Source organism: Melanotaenia boesemani, chromosome 9, assembly GCF_017639745.1.
Source record: "Melanotaenia boesemani isolate fMelBoe1 chromosome 9, fMelBoe1.pri, whole genome shotgun sequence".
Classification (NCBI taxonomy): domain Eukaryota; kingdom Metazoa; phylum Chordata; class Actinopteri; order Atheriniformes; family Melanotaeniidae; genus Melanotaenia; species Melanotaenia boesemani.
In genome coordinates, this window is record NC_055690.1 from 9,956,819 (window position 1) to 9,980,389 (window position 23,571).

Below are 23,571 nucleotides of genomic sequence, written 5' to 3' on the forward strand. Positions count from 1 at the left end.
GGGACTGGTGCTACAGTCAATCTGCAGTAACTGATCTCGCACTCATGCAAAAGATTAATTACATGTTTTAATTAAAAAAAGAAAAGGATTTCTAGTTTAAAAGGAGTTGAATTTGCCAGCCGAACCAAAGTGTATCTCTTTTGTTTTTGGAAAGAATTAGCTTTGACTTGTTTAGCGTGAAATTTTGGAAGACGTAGTTGCATAAAGTTGTAGAAGATAACATGTCATTAAAGAAATAGACTCATACATTTGTCCTTCTCACTTCCATACCTGAGAAACAAGTCTCTGGTTCTCGTTGAGCCATGCTTGTCTCATGGTGGTTTTGTGGTCAAAGCGCTGAGCCAACAGCTCCAGCTTCTCCTGACGAATCAGCTCCTTGCGTAGAGCCACACCCCTTTCATGCTCTGCTTTTTCAAGCCTCTCCCAGGCCTGATGAATGACCATAAAAACTTGTTAAATAACAATGAGGAATCAAACAGAGGAGCTACAGTATGGAAAGCATCACAGCTGATGGATGGATGACCTTGTTGATGTCTGAGATTAGCTTCCCGTCATGAGGCACATAGGGTTTCTGGTTATTGGCTCTGAGTTTGCTTTGGATGGTGAAGAGAAGGACCTCAAGATTCCCCTTTTCCTGAAACCTGGGAGAGGAAAAGAACACTTAAGTCAGTGATCTCTTATTAATATCATCTCATGTCTTTAAGGAGCTCTCTGCAGTGTTGCACATGATCAAAGCACTTACATTTAGAGAAAAAGTGAGATTGAAGGACACACCAGGATGATGCCACAAAGTTGGACATATGTTCAAAATATTGATCAAGGACATGAGACAGTATGAGTGCTTGCCGAAAGACAGATCTGTGAGTAAAGGGTGACTTATCTGATCTTACTGCTGTTCTGATGTCCAGCAGCTTGGTTATTAATCATGGTGACATTTTCTGAAAACACAGAGGTGTCCACCTCGCTTTTACTTATAAATGAACCAATATGAAGATAAAAACCTCATACAGTAAATTCAGTTTATCCTTTATCTTTGCTTTCATCATATACAGACTGTTAAGTCAATAAATTAACCAGCCTTCGGGAAAATATAAAAAAGTATGATGCTACCAGCTGCAAATCTTTAAATAAACTGCACTACTTGTGTCCATGCATTTGCAGAATCATTATAACAACACATGAGTTTAAAGTATATTTTTAAATTAGAAGTGATCTGCTGGTTATGAGGGATTCAAGTGTTTGAACACATGCACTTAACTCACCCACAGTCAGTCCACTGAACACTATTACAGACTAAAACAGGACCAATCACACCACAGTCTGCCTGTATGTTGGTGTGTTTGTGTGTCTGAGTGTATCATCATAGCTGCCAGCAGACCTGAGCGTACGCCAGGCTGTTTGTATCGTTGATCCTGATGATGATGGACAAAAAGCTCGAGGCTCAGTGACTCTGAGCTCGAGTGCACTTCAACAAATATTTACTTATACGCAAAGTGAGACATGGTGGACTTTAACAGTGCCTTGCTTTACCCATAATGACTCAGAACTGCTTCACCTGACAAATACAAAGCTGGACAAGAAGTTAGATTTAGGCAAACACACGGCAGGTAAGGCAACAGAGTTCTTTCTGTACTACTCTTCAGCAGTTAGCACACACACAAAGGAAACTATCTCTTTTGGTTTTTATTGATTAGATCATTGTGAAGAGATTGCTGACTCACAATAACTAACTGCTGCTGCTCAGAGTTATTTTAATCAAGTTTTCTTATCTTTTCTGTAAATGCCCTCATATGGGTCAGTTTGCACGTCTGTATTAACAATTATTACTTGATGCTTTAGTTTCTGTGCTTTCACCTTTCAAGCCTGGAGTAGTGCACAAATGGATTGGACATTTTCATTAAAAACATGTTAAATTTCTCTAAAAACATTGTTAAACATGACAGCAAAGTCTCTAAAACAAAGGCCCAAATTTCAGAGTCTAAAATCAGAACATTTGAAGCCACAGCTCATCAACAAAACTTCCAACATGCAAGTAGTATTTACCATGTACTCTTTGTCTGAATGCTGTATATGTGTATATTTCTGTCAGGAACTGGAAGATGTGCATACAAATTGTAGCTGCATAAAGTTCAAAATGGCATGAAAATGTCGACACATCTTTCTAAAGTTGATAAAACGTACTTGATGGGCTTCTCTATAGTGCAGTAGGTTGTGAAGGCCTGCAGCTGCTGCTGAACTCCAGTCAGAGAGTTTGCAAACTTCTGGTTGCTGATTACTGCTATGGTCTTCTCAATCCACTCCAGCAGGTCTGACGCCAGAGCTTCGTAGCGGTTGATTATTTTCTCAGCCTCTATACAGTTATCTAGCACCTGATTTACAGAGGAAGACAATTCAGAGAAGAACAAGACAAAGATAAAATTAAGGAAGAAATGCACAATGAGAGGAAGAGAAATATTTGTCTTTGCACTTTACACATGTTGATGAAATGTTACCTTGCCAACTCTCTTTCCCTCCACAATGAGAGCCTTCATCTTGGAGAAGTAGTGGTAGTAGGACACCACATATGTAATGATGGACTTTTCATCTGGGTTCTCTGTGTTCACATCTGGATGTGAAGGGGATGAAGGGGACAGAAAAAAAGAAGTTCATGTCACAGTATTTTAGAGCTACTTTTAATGTGATGTGGTCTAAATGACCTCAACCCAATCATCAGTCTCACCCTCAGGGTCCAGTAGTTTGGTAAGGCCCAGGTGCTGCTCAGCGATGTTAAAGGCTTGCTGGAGGTTGTGGGTTGCATTGGACCGTGTTAGCTTGTGGAACTCTATTAGATCAGGCCTGAAGGGCGCAAGATAATGTAATAAGAGTCAGTCATGTGTGTAAAACAGTAAAACTGGTTAAGTGGGTGTTTAACCCATACTTTTAGAGCTGGGCGATCATAAGATCGTACTTAATGAGCGCAATAGATTTCTGGTCGATCATTGTTATCAGCTGTGAGCCTATTTACTCAATCAAACACAGCGAAGTGTGCACAACAAAAGCAAATGAGAGTGGACCTGTTTATGCTCCAGTTCCATAAATTGCTGGAGAGGTTGAAGCTAGACAAGCAAAATAAGGGGCGTATCTCAAAAGAGACATGAAGCAAATTAAGCCGGATATATCAGCAATTGATGCCCTCAAAAACCAGCAACACATGAAATATGTTTAATCATTTAAAGGAATACTACCCAAGTGATTATACAGAAACCATGAAAATGCAAGAACGGTCCGCTCAGCCTGCCAGTTTGGCACAAAGTAGACCTAGCAGTTTAGCTCTACTAACAGTTTAGCTCTACTAGCAGTTTAGCCACTACTAGCGGTTTAGCTCTACTAGCAGTGCAGCCTCACAACCAAAACAGTAGTCAATAGAGTAATCATTATTACGCTGTGCAAGCAGCATTCAAAGAGGAGCAAAAGTTTTGCTTCAGTTCGAAATTCATTGTGGTTTTCAGGGGAGCTTTTTTTTTTTATTATTAATGTTGTTGATCATTGTTGATTGTTGATGTGTGGCACTTTGGAGACTTTTCTTTGTTTTTAAAATGTGCCTGTCATGGACACCGGACTCTAGTGTTAGCTCTTTTTGTTGTTCTCCCCCTATGTGTGTTTGTGGGCATGATTGTTTCTTCAGACAGATTCCTATGGTGCAGCTGCCTTTCATCTAATCATCACAGCTGCCACCCATCTAATCATCATGGCTACCAGTCATCTACTGATCCTCCAGAGTATTTAGACCACATCCCTCCTTCACTTGACGCCAGAGTGTTGTACCAACCACACTTGGTATCTAGTCTCTTGTATTTTGAGAGATTCTGTCAAGCTATTGTTTCCTGGTGTAAATCCGTTTGGTCTTCCAGAGAATCCTGTGTAAACCTTCCAGATCCAGAGCCACGCCTGCACTACTCTGCCCTTTCAGACCGAGGATCAGCTCTGCCCGCTCGCTGTTATACTAAACAATTTGTCATCAAATAAACCTTTTTCCTTAGTTCTAGAACTCTGTCTGCATTTGGGTCCGCACATCCACTGCTTTGTGACAGTGCTTTATAAATAAAGTGGATTGGATTGGATTTTTACTTGCATGTGCCTTCACAAGTCACGTGCCCTCACATATACATATATTAGTGCACAGTAGCGCGGTCAGAAATTTGGTTACTGCCAAAAACAAGCTGCTATTACTGTATGCAGCTACTACTGTAGGCAGTACATACTACTGTATGCAAAGTAGCAAAAAAGTATAAGTAGAAGCAGAAAAATCTCAAATACGTAAGGAAAGTTATTACTAATGCTGTTTTAAAAATATGAATTTGGCATTATCTCTGAAAGCAGCTGATTTTGGGCATAGAGGTGCCTGGTCGCAATGATGAAAGAAAAACCCTATCTGCTTTATTAATGGAGATTCTTATAGTTTTCAAGCCTTACATTTAGAATATTTTTCACGAAGTTATGCTGCTTCTGGTGCTATTTGAAATATCAGAGTTTGAGCTGCTCTCTGCAAGAAAACTTTCATTTGGAGATGCATCTGCTTCCTCACAGCGGTCAACAGAAGCCAAAAAAAACACTATTCTTCGTATTTATGAAGATTCTGATGGTGATTTTATTTATTTTGCTTAGTTATTTACTTTGTATGTTAGTGAAATGTTGACCTAATTTCTTTGGTTTTCAGTACAGATACTTGAAAACTGGCAGCATTAAAAAAAATCATGATAAAAATCGAGATCAGACAATATGAAAAAATATATCCTGATATTTTTTATGCGATATCACCCAGCCCAACTTTAACTCCTTAATAAAAAATAAATTAATTAATTAAATTAAATAAAAACATGCTGGTGTAAAAATGATGCTGACACCATCATAAAAACCTTTGGGTGTGTGTCGTACCTATGTCTGTGTATGAGGGCGTTGAAGGCAAGGCCGTCTCTCCAGCAGGTGGTGAAGTTCTGGATGTTGACCTCAGGGTATCTGGAGTAGGATTATATGTTTTTCTGACTTGAAACATACACCAATGAACCTCATACTTCATTTGCAAATGCCAACATAATTCTTAAATAATCCTGAAATTTCCCACTGCAGCTTGGACTCGTATTTTAGTTTCAAAGCTCACCCTGCAGTCTTCATCTGGCACCAAAGCAGCAGAGCATCCTTGGCAGAGCGAGTTTCCCTGTTGTCCTCTGTCTCAATTTTGATCACCTGGATCTGAACAGGAATGCAGCAAAGCAGAGGTTCAGAAAGAGATAATGTGCCTCCCAGAAACTCTAAGCCAGATGAAAATAACTGGAATTAATTAACATGTTCTAGGTATTTCTACTTCAAGCTTACTAAAGACGGTACCTTCTGGTGTAAGTAAGCTATTTTTTCCCTGCTGTAACTGTGTGTATTGTGTAATAAGCATATAACTAAAAATTTAATATATAACAAACTGTGATTAGATCAATTAACCCTTACATACAGTTTATATTTTGTGCCTTAGGTCCGGATCAGTTTTGACCTGAGTTTATATTTATTTCATATTAAGTGTCTATACCAAAGTTTAAACTACAGATCTATGTAGAATGTATAAATAGTTTTTATCACAGATAAATGCATGATTAAACCTTTAGAAAGGTTCAAAGAGCAGGAAGAGAATATTTTTTAGGTTTTACAGCACTTGTTTTTAGAGAAAAACATCTACTATGATACAATACGTCCTGTTTTACATAAAACATAAAAACATATCAGCTATTAAAACTTAGATATATTTTACTTAATTAAATAATGGCATGAACTTTCTAGAACTGTTAGAATTTTTAATATAACATGTTTAATCATTACAATCATTAAACACAGTCTTCACTATAAGAAATCATAGTTATCTTTTATTTTCTTGGCTATAGTGGTCTTTATTTTACAGTTAGTGTACAGAAAAGGGGGTCAGAGAGAGAGTTAAGCTTAAAACCACGACACGAAAAGCAATATTAATTTGACATTTATCACTTAAACATAAAACATTAAATAATAAAATGCCTATTATAAACTACTTTCTGCAGTTTTTCCAGTCATTTGAAGAACAAATCTTACATCTCCTTCTCTGTCCCATTATGTTGTGTGACACATCTTCCTCCAAATCCCTAACAACCTCCCCCTCTTGGAGGATCAGACCAAGGGCATGTTGCACCTCATCTATTGCCACCATGATGTCTGTCACTGAAATGACAGCTTATATACCTCACCACCATCCACCCCACCCAAATTTATTCATTAGTAGTTTATTATATTACATTGCAGGTGTTTGCAGGTGCAGATCTTGTGTCTGTGTTCCTGCACCATTTGACCTCTGCATGTCTTCTGTTCCCTTTCTACACCATATATGATTAATCCTCCGCTGCTTCACTACTTTACTGTTTCCTGATCCCCCAGCAGGTGTCTGTGTAAACCAAGGAAATTTAGTGGGAACACAGACAGTTCTTATGATAGAATCCAGCCCCCCTTGAACTCTTGCCACTTCTGTCCCATAAAAATAAATACATAAATTAGATAAAACAAAACAAAACAAAATACAGAAACAAGGCTTGTACAGTTTCACGGTTCCAAGATTCCCTTAAACCACAGTTTCCTTGATTTGACCCACATGGATAGATCTAAAATTTATTTAAATAGATACACGTCAAATTTGACCCAAAAAAGCCTCAATGTGCAAAAATTACCACCTGTTCAAAAAAACAGAATTTGAAAATATTTGAATTTTTGTATATTTTCTGTCACTTTAGAAAAACTCAAATTCCAGACAAAAAGAAAGATGTTTTTAGGTTAATTTCACACCTGTCAAATGTCAAAACAGGCCAAATTTGACCCAAACAGTATGTAAGGCTTAAACTAAAAGTATGTGAAGTAAAAGTAAACACTTCTAAACATCAAGAAATCTCTTAAAGAAAAGAGACATGGGCAACATTAGCGGAGGTTCTTGGTTTTATAAAAACTGCACCGTATGCTTCCTGAGAACAACAGCGGAGCCGTTACGAAGTCTGATGATAGGTGACAGTGACAACCATTCAACAAATCATATCATATTGACATAATACAAGGTAATTGGGGACATAACACCCTGGGATCAGCTGCTGCCTCCGTCGCTAGGCACAACACTGCACACACCTACACACACAGACAGTCCTACATGATGAAAACACACATAACTCTAAGCATTAGAAAAAAATGGATAAGGAGGATAATGGATATATGTATATATATATATATATATATATATATATATACACTAACAGAGGTGTATATATACTTTTATCAGAAAATTAAAAAAAAAAAGGATCCTGAACACAGACTTTTCTGTGGTGATATTGAATCTTTAAAATAGCAGTACTTTTTCTTTGTTGTTAACCTACCGGCAACATTAAATCCTAAGACATCATTAGGACATTGAGCCGGATAACAACACAGGGAATGTATAAAACATTAGGAACATCTGGCTGATTTGAATACAATACACTTTTTCAGTGCCGGGAAAGCACAATATCATCTTCCTTTAATATGCAATAAAAAGATCTTTTCAGAAATACAATAAAGCTTGATCAGTGTGCCACCATTCAAATGCACTGTAAGCAGTGAGAGAGCAAGCAGTTTGTTAAGTAAGCAAATGCAAGCAGACCCTGCACAAGGATACTCAGCCAGCCATATGCAACCCTCTGATAGAAGTTGCTGCAAATAATAACTGAATGTTATTATTTGGGCATCGTTCTGTATATACTTTGGATTTACCTCTTCCTTTTTCTGTCATTCTTCTCCCCCTCTCTCTTTCACTCTCTCTCTCTTTCTCTCTCCCTCTCTTTTCCCCTCTCTTTCTGTCCCTCCCTTTTCCTGCCTGTGAGCTGTTACTGCAGTGGTTTGGCCCTATCTGCTGACCTGGCAAAGCAAACTCTCACTTTCACCTCAGAGGAAGGAAGGAAAGGGGAAATAAGGTGGAGATGAGGAGAGATTAGAGCAGGAGGAGAAGCCACTCCAACTACAGAAACCTCAGCCAATCCAAAAGTTTCATACAAACTAAACAAAACAAAAGTGGTATTTGTTTCATGACTAACTGAAGGAATGTTTTTGTTTAACATTTAATTTTTTTAGATGGCAAAAAGTGTTTTATCTAATATATTTACCTGGAAAGGTTTCTTGTCAAGTTACTGTTCTAAATAAGCTTTTGTTTCCTTTAGTTGTACATTTAATTAAAGGCAGCTAAAGTAGGTGTGAAAGGAAGTTGACATGATGAAGGCAATGTGGCAAAAGCCTCAAGATTTATTAAGGCCAGCCTGTGAAGAGAAAATGACAGGAACAGCAGGAAAGACTAAGGCATAGTAGCCAAAGGATGCAATTGTCACCTTTAACTTCCAACATGGCTGTTTACAGCTTCTCATCAGTCTCCATCTTTGTTTTGTACCACTCACACAAACATTCACAACTATTCTCATGAAAACTCAATCCCTGATTAAAATGAGCAGTTAACATCTTAACTTAATAATAAACATAATAATAAACCAAATAAAAGCACATTCAAAGTGGTCCAATCATGGTATATGGGACAATCTCTTGTAGACATATCACAAAATTGTGTTTTTTACCATGTTCACTGCATCCAGTTATAAACACTGCTCCTAACACAAGCCTTTAGCTTTGGAGTGGCCAGATCCACAAATTTAAGCAACTTTTGACTTTCTGTTGATTGGCATGGACCTGTTTTTATAGATCAGTTGGTTCTTTCTTTAAAAAGATGTGACACCAAATTTACTACCTCCAGTACTGAAAGGAATGACACACTTCTGAGGAAAGGGAGAATCCTGAGGAATTCTGTGTTTTAAAGAATGTGGATATAATCATGTTATTTGGATGGGCATACATGTTACAGTGGAATCAGAGAATGTATAAGTTTATTAACATACTGGCAAATTATATAAATATGATAATTAGAACACTGTTCGACTCAGCATAAGATAAATGAGAATGTTGTTGTGCATGTACACAAATCTTGAATTTCTACCAAAAAAGGTAACAAAAACATGGACATACACAGCTAAAGATCCACATGTACACATGCAACAACAAGGTCCTGCACTGCTCTCCTTCCTCAGCACATGAAAAATTGAAGAAGCCATCAAACGGGTGGATCATGGAAGCAGGAAAACAGCTAAGGCTACATCTAATGGTGGCATATCTAGCAGTCAACTAATGTTGCAGTACTCTAGACTGAAGAGTCAAAGAAATATGAAGAAATGTAAGTTGTTTTTTACTCATTCATATTATGTTAACGCAGTGCAGTCAGACCATAATCCAAACAAATCTGGTTTTGCAAGGTGGGTGCAGGGTGATTAAATTACTGTGAATTTCAATCGAGTCCTCTGTGAACATTATTGATGTATCAGAATACATTTTCACAAGCAAACATATCCATGCATTTTGATATTTAATGTGATAAAATAGGTTCAGCCATCTGCACGCACAGACCATTCAACCTCTTTCATTCACTTGATTTGGCTGCTGAGGTATACACATATACTACTGAATCATTGTGTTAGCAGTGCTGTTAAATGTGCTTCATGGTAGGTAGCCAGGCTGAGCATGACAATACTGAGTCCCAGGAGACCCAGAAGTGTCTGAATAATGCTATATAAGCACTGTGCACCAAGGCAACGCTGTAGCACTGAAGCAAAATAAATAGCAGCCGTGGGCTTATGTTGTACTTACATGAAAAAAATGATGCTGTATCACTGCTGCTAAGGCCAGGAAAACTGTACATGTGTGAGCGTGCACATATCAAATGTGAGCACATTGCCGTGTGCACCTCTATAGACAGGCAAACGGACAGGTAAGACAGTGCATGCAGTGGGTATTTGTGTGTGCATGAATGTCCTTGTTGGAGAGCAGACTGGATGGCGACCGCGGTCTCTGGGCCTCAGTGTGACATTCAAGCTTTTTCCAACTAGCACAGCTGTGGCTGTCGCACACTGGTGACGTGGGAGCTGTGACAGCCTGCCCCAAACTGAGAGTTCATCGTAAATGATGCCACTACTGATTACAGCAAACCTGTTCTTCAATGAGTAGCTTGGCAGCATTGCAAGCATCTCAATGCACTTAGAATCAAATATAAAATAATCTAGCTTGAATGCAAAAATCCTGCACAACAAAAACCAGTCTATACTGTTATTCTGCTAAACATCATTGTGTAATAAATTTGATAATGCCTCCATTCTTTATTTTGGGTTTACCTGGAAGCGTAGGATGATAGTCCAGATAAGGCCCAGGGTGAGGCGATGGTTACCATCCACAATGTCATGGGAACCGACATTTTCAAGGTGAACCCTCTGCTCTTTAAGGAACTGCAGGGCTTTGTCGACATTCTCCAAGCAGTGGATTCTCATACGACCCCTTGTAGGTCTCGGCTTGGGAAAAGAAAAAGGAAATAATTATAGCTTGACTACTTGTCTCTGCTCTTGTCTACCAACATCAGCCAGTCTCATCACAACCCTGACATAAAACTATATTATTGTAAAAGAAAAATCCAACAGATAGCCTACTCCCTCTATATGTTTGTCCCTAGCACAGAGCTGCAGTACCTCCACCTGCTATACTGGTGTGCAGAAAACATTTTTAGGTCGATTCTTGACAAATGAATGAACTACTTGAATGCAACTGTTTATACTATAAAATATCTTTATCTGTATCTATTTCTATATATCTCATGACAATGCTTATATATATTTTGCTTCAGAGTATGAATAAAACATCCAAATAGTTCTCATCTTCTATAGCTAAGCAACAAAAAATGTGTTTTTAGAACATTATTTACACAGTTTCGTAGCTCTTTGACACTGGAGAAATTTTGACTGATCACAAAAATCTGAGTTTGTTGAGGATAAGAAATGAGGAAGGTTGTATAGCATCAACGTTCATGTGAACATTTTTTCTAATCACATTTTTACAAAAAATCTTGTTTAAGTTCTTTTATCTTTTTTATAGTGCAATACTTAGTATAAAGGGCTGCACAATATAGAAAAATACATTATATAAAATATTGTGTTGAATAAAGAATATAAAAAAATCAAATATTCAAATATGTGGAGCAACTCTTATTCGTATCAAAGAGAGCAGCATTCCACTTCTGCACCTGTGCATGCAAAAGCAAAACTTCTAACTGGAATGCAGCCCTTAGTTATATTCTTGTGCTTTTCCTACTTCACATCTTTGTAATATTCCGGTTATCTTAACAATAACAATAATTGCAATAACAAGAACCTTTCAATATATTGCATAGCTCTGACAGTATCACAATAAAAAAAGCACAGTCTTTTCTGCATTTCTTTCCAGCATCATGTAGCCTTTCTTCAAGCCATTGGTCATCTTAATTAAGACATACTTCCAGTTTACCTGTCCATGTGTGTATGTGTGTGTTTTCTTACCAGCAGCTCTCCACTGAGGACCTCCAGCAGTCTGGTGAGCATGTACCCATCCCTCAGGTCATTGTAAAGATCAGATATACGACAGGACACTCTGGCCAGATGGGAATTGACCCACTTTGTAAACGTCTTCTTCTGAACTGCATCTCTTTCATCTAAAACAAGAAAAAAAATTAACTTAATGCCAATTGGAAGAAGAAAAGAAAGAAGGCTTTAAATCACAGTTTTTGGAGTAAAATATCTTTTAAACAAATCTTCACAAAACTGAAAAAAAACTGTAACATTTAGGATGTGAGACCAGGCTGCTCCACAGGTGTAAACATTCTGATTGCAGATGTCTTTTGTTATGTGTGTTTTTGTGCAGATGCAGGTGCACCCATCTGTGTGTGATTTCTGACCTGCCAGAGCTTTGATGCGGGAGCACTCGAACAGCTTGGAGCTTGTGCACTCTGTCTCCCAGAACCCAGAGCTGATTGGTCGGTTGTTGTTGTTGAGCTGGCGCTGGGCTTCCACATTGTCCAGGTCTGGGGACGCATTAGCCATCGCGCCCTACACCCTGCAACATGCACACAAAACACCTTGTTGAAGGATGTTCACAGCTGTTAACTAAACTGTAACTGACTTCACGCATCATCTGACACCTTTTAACCCTAATCCAGCCACACAGGTCCACTGGAACAAAGTTCACCTGAAACAGTCGCAGCAAGATTCAGTTTAATGAGGAGTCTTAAAAATGTACAAATGATGGAAGTGCTCAGTAGCTGATTCTTGTTCATTAATAATACAGCATCTATCCTTGAAATTAAATACATTGTATAACAGTGAGGCTAAAAATAGTCTCTCTGATGTTGACTAAAAGGACGGTGGGACGCACAATGTAAAAAGATGTTTAAAAAAGAAAGTAAAATGATCTCCTGTTTGTCCCTTTAAAAGCTGCAAGCAGGATGATAAAAATAACCTCAGAACTTCTCAGAGGGTGAGAGGTAAGAAAATCTCCAGTCTACGATTCCGGCTTAGTTTTCAGTTATTCATCAGCTTCATATACATGCACGTGAAGAGACAACAAGCCAGTCGATCAAAATCAAAATGTAACTAGTGTCAAGACAGATCTAATCCAGTATCAGTATTATCAATTTGTCCTCTACCAGAGTCCTGGTAGGCTTGAGGGTCCTACACAGTGTCTTAGCTGTTCCTAGGACTGCAGTCTTCTGGATGGAGATGTCTGATGTTCCTCAGGTATCTATTGGAGCCACTTTTCCAGTGTTGAGTAAAAGTAGAGTTGTTTTATATATATATATATGTATATATGTATATATATATATATATATATATATATACTGTTTATATACCAGTAACAAAATAACAGCGCATTAGCAGTATTAAACTTGACTTTAGGTGTTTCAGTTTTCTTTTTATATTACACTTTACTGAAATTATGATAAACATGAAAATGTATTATAACACTATATTCATGTAAAATTAAATTATTATTTTATTAAAAAATGTAAATTTTATGTATTTCCACAGTTTTTCATATTAGTTTTGCATTAGACATGTAAATTCGCTGTTTCCGTAATCTTATTGGTATTTTCCCATGTTTCAAAAATACAGAAAAAAAATAATATTACAGTTTTTTTTTAAAAAAAAAACGGTGTTAAAGCAGCTTTTGATTTAATCACAGCATTCAGAGCGCTCAGGTGGGAGTCTATCAGCATGGGACACCTTGACTTGCCCACTCTTTCTTAAAGCGCGCTGAAAGTCTGTCATATTACAAGGGTATCGCTTGTGCACAGACATCTTTAGGTCACCCAGCAGCTTTCAGACTGAATTTACTGGCTGGAACAACCCAAATTTTAATTTTCTTCTGGTGAAGCCATTCTTTTGTTGATTTTGATGTATTCCTGGGGTCATTGTCATGTTAGAAGCTAAAATTTTTCTTTATCTTGCACCTCTGTTGGTCCCTTTTTCTTCTACATTTTCTCGCACATCTGCATTGCAGCTGCTATATATTGTTAAATACTAGAGGAAATTGTGCAAAACATTGTATTTTCAGCTATTTTTAAACATCTTTGGTGAAAAAATTCTTAAGACAGGCAATAGAAATTAATTACTGTGTTTTTTGCATTAAATAAGTGATAAATGCAAATTAAAACTAAAAGAATAGTCACATTAGCTTCCCATATCTCTCACATTATTTCTATTTCTATATCTTTTTGTTTTTTTATAGATGGATGGAAACAGCCATGGTTTCTCTCAGAAGAGCAGATGTGCCCACAGGACATAAAATATGTCATTTGGTGCTCCCCTCCAAAGCTTTTTATAGTGGGGGAACATGTTAACATGCATGGCTGGCCCCACTGGGAATCAGAGCCATATCCTCACCAATCTTTTCTTTGCCAGGTCAGAGGGGCTAAATGGATGATTTTAAATGTGATGACGTCCATATGCAGCAGCTCTTCATTTAGTGTTTCTTCAGTAAAAATACTTTTTTGATTCCTGCAAGTCCAGAAAATGAATTACTTTAATTCACAATTATCAAAAGAAAAACATTTTCCATTCATTAAAAGAAGCTACTTATGTTTACACAAAAGAAAGGCCAAAATATCACTGAGTCTTTCAGCTAAGGCTAATAATTAAAATATATTTTTTATTAAGGAGACCTATTAGTATTCTCTCTCTCCAGACTTTGGATTGCAACCTTTTCTGTTTTAAAGCCATTGGTCACAATACTGTTCAACTCCTTCAACATCAAATTAAGCCTTGTCCTTGAAATGTCTCACGACTCAGAGGGACAAATCTTCTCTCATTTCCTCTCACATCCCCCCATACTTGAAACACAATTGCATATAGTTGTGTTTTCAGATCATGTTATTAAACCGTGTTTATCTGTAGGACTGTATCTGATTCACAATGAAGATTGCGAGTAAAAAGATTTAAAGCTCAAAGTGCACAATTTAAGGTTTCTGCCTTTTGTAAATCTTTGTCTTATTTTCTTTTTCTGGCCCCTCCTTCCCTCCCCCCCGCAAACAAATATCCGAGGTCACAGTTGTCACTAAACCTAAAACACTGAAAAACCACATCACTATATTGAGTAAATGTCAACGTGTCCTGCAGAATGGAAAGAGGAGAAGTAGTTGTGCACATGCACTTAGCCATCTTCCCTGGAGAGAATAACAGTGAAGCATTACAGAGCTTTCTATCTGATGATGAAGCAGGCAGAGGACTGCGGCGCAACCCAACAACACTGTGGGAAACCAGCTCAATTCATACAAATAAGTACTACTTAGTAATACTAACAGCATAAAAATGTTACCACACCTATACTTGGGTGGTAATACCCAGAATAAGTGGCAACTGAAAAGATGTTAAATGTTAGATAAACCCCATAGTGTCACCTTTTCTCTTGGACAATATTGGTCTGTTTCTTCGTAAATCAACCTTAACATGTCAGATGATTTTGTAATTAAGTTTCAGATGAGTGGTAACAGATGGTGTAACCTCAAATGCTGAAAATGAAGTAATGCCATGCTTGATATCCCTAAATCCCAGAACATTTTTTACTCTAATCCTCTGTGTTGTAAAAGCAATGTGTGAATGTGTGAAAACTAAATCACATCTAAAACTGGACTGACAAACTATCAGCCAGTAGGTTAACATAAAGATTCAAGATCAGACCTCCTGCATGTGCAAAATAACAAGAACAGACAATAGATGGTTTCTGTATAATGTCATTGTAGAACCGAAAGAAATGACTGGACAACATGAGAGAAACAATAGCTGAATCCTGACAGGAAATAAACATCAAGCTGCCACTCTGACAAGTCAGCCTAAATACTGAGCACATGCATGAGACTGGTGTCTGTGTGTGTGTGCTTCCTCCATTCTCCTTGCCATGTTCCTTGCCTAACATCAACCACCTGATGTCCATCAATCAATCTGATTCACAGCTTACAGCAATGCTCAGTCTGTGTGTGTGTGTGATCCTCTTTAATTATTAGACTCAGCTGTTGAAGAATCAGCCAGCTGCAGGCAACAGCACTGAAAACCAAACGTGTGCAACTCTCCTTATTAAGATTTTCTATTGATTTCCATTAACTGTGAATACTCAAGCACAAACCTTAACCTTTAACCTTAAAAATATCAACTAACATCTAAACACACCGCCCCTCTAAACCAACCCATGATCCCAGAAATGGCATTTAACATGACTAAAAGGGGGCGTTGATCCCCATGAGGGTTTCAGGTCATCAATAAAGGAAAGATCTGGATGAAAATGAGCATGTACATGGGCACACATATGGGTTCACACATACAGACTCCTGGATATCCATTTTTTGGAGCAGTGAGATACTTTGTCTCTAGAGATTGAACACAGCCTGCAGCAAATCTCAGATGTTGAAGATAAAGACAACAGAAAGTGAATTCTACTATTTACAGTAAATCTGACACTTGGATATAACTCTGTTAATCCATCTTATCAGTGCTTGTGAAAGCCAATATAAAAAAGTCACACACACATATTTCACTGGACTGCCTTGAACTTTGACTACAGCACACATTCACTGTGGTTAAGTTCTGCGGCATCACATATTTTTCCCTCCAGTGTTGCATTTTTCTCCAAAACCATGTAGTGATGATGGAAGAGTCATTGTCAAAATTCTCCTCCATCACATCCTAAAGATTCTCAATGAGGCTCAGGTCTGAACTCTGTGGTGGCTAATTTATGTGTAAAAAATGATGTCTCATGCTCCCTGAACTACTCTTTCACAATCCTGAATCCTGGCATTGTCATCTTGGAATATGCCCGTGCTGTCAAGAAATCCATTGATGGAATAACCTGGTCACTCATATTCAGGTGGTCAGCTGACCTCATAATGTTAATAAACCTAGACCTTAACTGCAGCAACCCCGGATCATAGACTGCCGCCACAGGCTTGTACAGTACACACTAGGCATGATGGCTGCATCACTTTATCTGTCTCTGTTCCTACCCTGACGTACCCATCACACTGGAACAGGGTAAATCTGGACTCTCTCTCTGGACTTTTGCAGAGTCCAATCTTTATGCTCTCTAGCAAACTGAAGACTTGTCTTTCCGATTATCCTCACTTACAAGTGTTTTCTTATGGGTACCCAGCTGTTTAGTCCCAATACCTTGAGTTTCTTTTACATTATTGTTGTGGAAACGTTCTTACTTTCACTATTAAATATAACCCTGTGTCCAGAATTGTATTTCTATTTGACTTGTGCCATCACCCCTGCCTCAGAATTTTTTGTTAACCCTGGATTCTTCATTCCTCAAATAAACGTTGTTATTCCTTTACCGATCTGCTGCCTGCTCCTTCCTGGGTCCAGCCTGTCTTCTTCCTTAGCCTTAACACCCTCAGTTCTAATGTTTTTTTTTTCATCGAGCAACATCTTTCTAGATTTTGTTTCCCCACTATCCTTCTAGTTTTTAATAATGTGTTGGGCAGTTCTTTACCCAGTTTTAACATCTCAGCATCAGTTCAGATGTTTTCATAGTTTGATGTCAATAATTTGACGCTTCCAAAAGAGATTAACATCTTTTCCACGACGACATGATGTGTGTCTTTTAACATGGACGTTTAAGAAATGAGAAGCTGTTTGCCGCATCTGTTAGGGTTAACCCGTTAAGACCCGACCCATGAAAAAATGGTACGAAAAGTCCTATTTTTTAAATATGAAGTCTTTATTGGGCCCTGTAACAAAATTTAACAAAAAATTGACTTTTGTTTTTGGGAGGGGGGGGTCTACTATTTATTACCATGTGATATATTAAAAATATTATAATATGGTTTTCTGCTTCTGGGTATCTATTAGAGGACAGAAGACAAGTATCAGATTGTGTTCAACAGGATTATGAGCAAAGGTTATACCATCAATTGAAACAAAATGTCTCAGAAACTGTATGTGACAAATATGTCACCTTGGGTTCTTTTTAGTTCAATAACTTGCCAGCTGAAAGAGCATCCATCCTGCAATAATCCAATAAGCGGCTTGTATCTATTTGCTTAGCTAAGTCCAGGTAGTAATTATCATTACTTTTATTATTTATTTTTTAATGTCAGTCTATGTCAAGAGGTTTCAAGAGTTTATATATTCAAATTCTATTTAAGTTTTTGTGGTTTAAATGTAAATAACTTCTTTCCTGCTCTGGAATTAGGGACCCCTCATTTTCATTGTTAATGTTTGTTACAAGTATGAGATTGCAGGGATGTACAGGTGAGAGGAGTGTAAAGACTGCTGAAAGGTTACCAGTCACTTCTGACATCTATAGGTTATTTATTGCAATACTACGAAAGAAAAGCTTAAATTCTATAAACTGACAACAAGATGGATCCTCATCTCCCAAAGCCATTGTTTATTAAACACTTTTATCATTTATTCATCCAAAAGCTCAGACAAAGCTCTTCTTTGTATTTCAGTGAGGTTGATCCAATGCAGAAGCTGCACATGCTGCCCACTAATCAAAGCTGCGGACATTTTATCTTTCTGTATAAGTCTGTTATCATATTTGTATCATTTAAGAAAAAGAACAAATTATTCCAACATCAAATATCAACCCTGGAGCAGATGAAAAGGGAATATAACTACAAAAACTCAGGATCAGGTTAAAAGTTCCTTACAAATGAAAAGGGACTTGGTTTGTCCTGATAAACTCCACATGCTCACACATGTTTCAGCCAGTTCAGGATTCAGTCTGCTGGTGAAACACTGAGAGATCAAACATTTAAGCAGCAGCATCCTCTCTGATCTCCCCATGAGGCCAGAGACAAGAGCAGGACTCAACTTTGTCTGTGTGTGATCTCTGTGACATCCTACATAATCTGTGTTAGGCCTACTTAACAGCAACAACTAACACAAGCATTGCATTTATAAACTGGACTGGGTAGGTCTTTAACAAGACTAGTGGGCTGATGCAAACAGACGCAGACAGAGTGGAGATAAAAATAAATAATAACAAACAGAAAAATAACAAACAGAATGAATGAAAATTAATAACAATAATAAAGAAACCTGTTTGTCCTCATTTTTAAAGTGATACACGTGGTTATAAATAACCACATAGTGAGCTTCAAATCATATAAAGCAGCTTTATGTACTAACGGCTCATTAAATAGTTTTGACGTTGCACAAACCTGCAGTCAGTCTGATGAAGGCGTCAGAACGCACATACTCGTGGTGTAGTGGCTAAAAGGGGGAGTGGTACACTGTAAAATAGACTTTTAGCTCTCTTTACATACTGAACCTTCTCCAGTTTGTCAAGAGAATTGTTATTTAAATTGTAATTTCATTTTTGCTTTATGTGCTCATGTTAAAAGGGGTAGGCGTTCTGTCTATAGTCTTTTGGTTTATTTGCTTTATATAGTTTTTTTTTTTTTTTTTTTTTTTTGTCTGTGATGTTTTGTATTTGCCTTCATTGGAAGAACCAATTAACAAACCAAAAGAGAATAATAATAACAAAAAAAAAATAATAAAAAAGCTAATTGTCACCTGTTGTGGCATCCTGTTATGATGCAGTGCACCAATGTACTTAGTGGTGCACCTGATGAAATACTGAAGGATGATAAGTGATGTAATTAACCAGGAGGTCAGTGGTATTATTCACCAGGCAACCAGGACATAACCTTGATTTCCTGATAAAAGTAATCACTGTAATAAAAAGACACAGTTGTAGTAAATTTTAATCATCAAAGACCACACTCAGCAGGTGGATCTGGGAGTCACAGGTATTTTGGGACATTTATGGAGTGATATTCTTGCAGCTAGGGGAACATATCTGGTGAGGGGGCTTTATAATGTGCATAATGTTAGGAAGATCAGCAACAGAATTAAATTCTGTGTTGATTGAGACGTCATTCTTCTTGAATTAATTAAATTAATGAAAAAGTTTGCCTGAGGGAAGTTATAACATTAGGACTCGAACTGCAATATCTTGCTATTTATTTTAAAAAAACAAAATACTTTGCACTATACATCTCTGTACTTTTAAAGTTTCATGAGTACTAGTTCTTCCTGTTTATCTCAGTGATACGTCAGGAGGAAACTGAGTTGCATTGTAAGAGATATAAAAGAAAAGCTTTTGTTCACTTGACAGCTGTTCAGGTTGTAAATTATGACTTCCATCAGCAGCTGACCTAGAAAAAGAGAAAAGCATCACATTTTCTTATTGAAGGAAGTATTCTAGTGGTATCAGAAATACTGTGTTTGTGTGTATGTATAGATAAACATATACTGACCTGTCAACGTTTCTGCTTTCTCCTCTAAACTACTCAGCATTATTATCACCCCCTCTTTCTGCAAGGATGTTGTCACTGTTAGTAACCACGATAAATCACTCTAACACCTGAAAGCATCTGACACACACAGACACCTCCCTGCTCTCTCCTTTTATTATCCTTCACACTTTTCCATTTGTCCTCACCTGCCATCTTCTTTGTCTGACTTTCACAGTTTGTGAAGTGGACACTGGCACGTTGCCACCACAACATGAGAGAGGGACAACTGATGGGATGGTAAAGATGGGGAACCTGTAAGGCAAGCACTTAACCACCGAATTATGCAGTAGGATTATTCAGCTTCCAAAACGTCCTCGGTGACCAGAGATGTTTATCTCTCAAAGCAGCTGGGTATTTGTGAAGATCACAAACACCAAGAGTCTGCCTTGGTGAGTTCAAAGCTATCCCTTGTGGCAAAAAAGTTGGAATCACTCAGCGTCCAACACAGGTTAATACAAGGTGGTAAAGATAGGCAGCTCTTCTTCTCTTTCTGGTTTTACATGTCAGGAGTTGCTAGATGGTTTTACTAAACAAACTACTAAACAGATGTTAATTTAACCCGCTGGTACCAGCATCCCATGGGGAGGACATGACAAATAATATGTATTTTATTCGGTTGTATTCAGTTCCCCTTTGCAAGTACTACATGTTATACACCATGCCTGAGGAGTCGCCAGACCCCATTTACTGGGGCACATGCCCCAGTATAAATGAGCTGTGCCCAGTATAAATGCTACGATTAATTTTCGACAATAAATATTAATCATACATTATTTCAGATAATTCAGACAGGAGACAATATATAAGAGCGTTAACTGCAAATAGAGGAAACAGCTCAGGGGCATATTCTGTCACTGCATGTCCGTGCACGAGCAGCAGGTGAACCACACACACACGCAGCTCTCGCGTGTTTCAGGTGAGCGCACAGCGCAGTTTGAAGTCTCGTAATGTGTCACAAAAACAGTAAATTTTAGATTATTTTTATAAATGAAACCAAATGAACTTATACTAACTGAAACATATCGCGTGACTTCTGTAGATGGATATCAGGAAATTCTTCACCCGAAGCAGAGACAGGGAAGCAGCAAGCAGAGATGAGAAAGAGGGAGGTAAGACCGCGGTGAAATCAGTTTTAGGTTGGATATTCCACATTTGCACTGGAGCTACCAGCGTCTCGTTTAGGGACCATCAACAAATGACAGGCTTTCCGTGAAACTCAAACTGGGAAACTCAAATAGCTTCTAAATCAAGTGACCCAGTCACTTCAAACCACAGCTGAATTGAAGCAGATGACCATCCAAACAAGACACAACTCTTCCTGACTTTCTTAAAGTTGAGTCACAGTGAAGTGATGGACCACTTTGTGGAATTGAAAAATAGGCAGTACGCTTTAATGCTCAAAGATTAAACACACTGTTCAGAATGAGTTGAACTAACACCCTGAAACCCAGGAAATAACCATAACTGTGGAATGTGTATGAAGAGAGTTCTGACTTGCCATCGTTTATTATGGCATTTATGCTTTTGCTGCCATGTTGAAAGTGTTCATGTTTGTTAAAATAAATATTTTCTTACACTCATTAATATCTCAATTAGTATTTTTGGTAGAAATGGGGCAGTGTACACGTGTGTGTGTGTGTGTGTGTGTGTGTGTGTGTGTGTGTGTGTGTGTGTGTGTGTGTGTGTGTGTGTGTGTGTGCGTGTGTGTGTGTGTGTGTGGGAGATGGGAGATATGTGGTGGGGGGCCTGTGCCCCAGTAGAGCTTTATGCCTAGCAATGCCCCTGCACCGTGCTATGATTATTGCCATATTGTACTCCAGTAGCAGATGATGCTGTAACTCCTGTTACATTAGCAAGGGTCCAGTAAAATAGTTGGTCCACAATATGTCTTTTATCCATAAAAACCTAATTTAGGCTAAAAAAAAATTGCAGGATTTTAAGGGGTTAAACTAATTGCTGCTAAACTTGCTTGCTGCATTACATGGATCATAGTTGTCCCTGAGTTATAATATTGAATAATATGTGTTACCCACCTTTAATCGTAGGTCAAAATCGTAGGTCAAAATGCCACTAAGTAGGAAACAAACTGCTTTATTTTGGCTCCCTCTGCAAAAGTGAAAGGTAGCACAATAATTGTTTAAGCTCATTTATGTATAAGAATTTTATGTTCAGAAAATAGGAACAATAACACAGCGCTGCTGTCTAAAAACAACAAAGACAATACGATGAAGGCCACCAGTCCTAAAGCTTCACCTATAATAATACTTAACAAATTAAGAAAACTGAATGATTTCTTAATGCTGAAGCAGCTAATATGATAAAGATGCAACATAGTAATTTAAAACTAGCAGAGGCTTCAGGAAAACATTAAACACCCTGCTTGTTCTTGCATCATCAATATATTTCCAGTATTTAACTTCTGAATCATTGGACTGGACACATTGGATCCACATATCTACATCAGAGCCCCTGCACTGAAAACTACGACCTCCGTTTGGTGATTAATTCCTAAGACACGATAATGACTTTAGCGATTTCCTGCGGCCATATTACAGCAAGAATGATCCAAGAATAGCTTAAAGTGTGGAAGTTAGACTGTCTATCACTTTTCATATAGAGGTGAAATATAAAGATAGAGGGCATGAGAACGGGTGTGATTGAGAGGAAGAGAGGCAGACATAATTAAAAGAGATAGAGATAGTCTAAAGGTTAAGATTGGAGAATACAGAGCATGACAAAATAGGGGTTGATGTTATAGAAGAGAGTTGTTACAAAGACAAACGGCAAAGATGGAAAAAAAAGAGTTTAAATAGAGAGTTAGTGAATGAAAAAGATTAATGAGGGCCAGGTGCTTAGTTTTATTCCTCTTTTTATTCCTCTTCATCATCAAATCCGACACATCAGATGAACTCTGCTATATTATTAATATGTTATATCTCTACTGAGAATTATGAGCATCCTCTGTTTTTGGAAATGTTGCTGATTAATCCAGTGAACACGTATCAATGAGTGCAAGAAAATTTAAAGGACCCTATCAGCCCTCTAAAATTGTGCAAAATGGTTTAGTCCACACTTGCACCATTTAGACAGAGAGAGCAGCCAGACTGTCAGGCTGGGCAATACCGCAAATTTTGGTAACGATCCAATACCAAGTAAATCCAGGGCAAGTATCACCGATACCAATATCGATACGATACCTTTTGCTTAAAATTTCACTATCATTTAAAGAGTTTGCCTTTTATTATTTACCATTATTATTTTCATAATGAAGCACAGTATAAAGATTCTGGTCAAATAAAACATATTTTATTAACAAACTGACTGGCAGAAGCAAAATAAATTAAATTTCTGGGGTTTTTTTTGTTTGTAAATAACAACAACAACGTAACAAAATAATAAATTACTCTGTTATTCCCTTTTTTTCTCACACACAATTGTTTGGGAAAATTAAGTCAACAGTGCAAACTGTCTAAATAAAAAAGCAAAACCTACTATTGGTTGCCTCACATTCACATTCTTTGGCTTTTTTTTTCCCTCAAGCTGGTATCGATCAATACCGATACTGGCCTTGGTATCGATAGTATCAATATTTGGATCAGACAGTCAGAGGAGAAAGTCATGTATTTCCCCAAGAATATGAAGTCTGAATATCAGAAAAGGGAGAGAAAAGAACATAGGGTTAAAAAATGAAGTGAGGCGCAGCAGCTTCTTTTAAATTTCTTAAAGAGAGAGGTGAGCAAAACCTGAACTAATATCAGCCGATATCAGCAGCAGTTGTCTGTAGGCAACACGTTAGGATTCATTTAAGTACAACA

The 23,571-nt window shown here is 37.7% G+C and overlaps 1 protein-coding gene across 4 annotated transcripts in view; it reads right to left on the reverse strand.

The window, feature by feature from the left end:
* The window catches only part of LOC121645573 (spectrin beta chain, non-erythrocytic 1-like), a 101,093-nt gene that overhangs the window by 68,444 nt on the left and 9,078 nt on the right, over positions 1 to 23,571 (reverse strand). For all 4 annotated transcript variants that reach the window (XM_041994071.1, XM_041994069.1, XM_041994070.1 and 1 more), the window contains 10 exons: positions 11,855 to 12,012; positions 11,460 to 11,611; positions 10,269 to 10,442; positions 5,138 to 5,229; positions 4,915 to 4,995; positions 2,720 to 2,835; positions 2,493 to 2,605; positions 2,182 to 2,369; positions 524 to 641; positions 271 to 429 (listed from right to left, as the gene is read on the reverse strand). In XM_041994071.1, coding sequence (XP_041850005.1) covers positions 271 to 429; positions 524 to 641; positions 2,182 to 2,369; positions 2,493 to 2,605; positions 2,720 to 2,835; positions 4,915 to 4,995; positions 5,138 to 5,229; positions 10,269 to 10,442; positions 11,460 to 11,611; positions 11,855 to 11,999 — 1,338 coding nt within the window. In that variant the 5' untranslated portion in view covers positions 12,000 to 12,012. The remainder of the gene's footprint in view (positions 1 to 270; positions 430 to 523; positions 642 to 2,181; positions 2,370 to 2,492; positions 2,606 to 2,719; positions 2,836 to 4,914; positions 4,996 to 5,137; positions 5,230 to 10,268; positions 10,443 to 11,459; positions 11,612 to 11,854; positions 12,013 to 23,571) is intronic.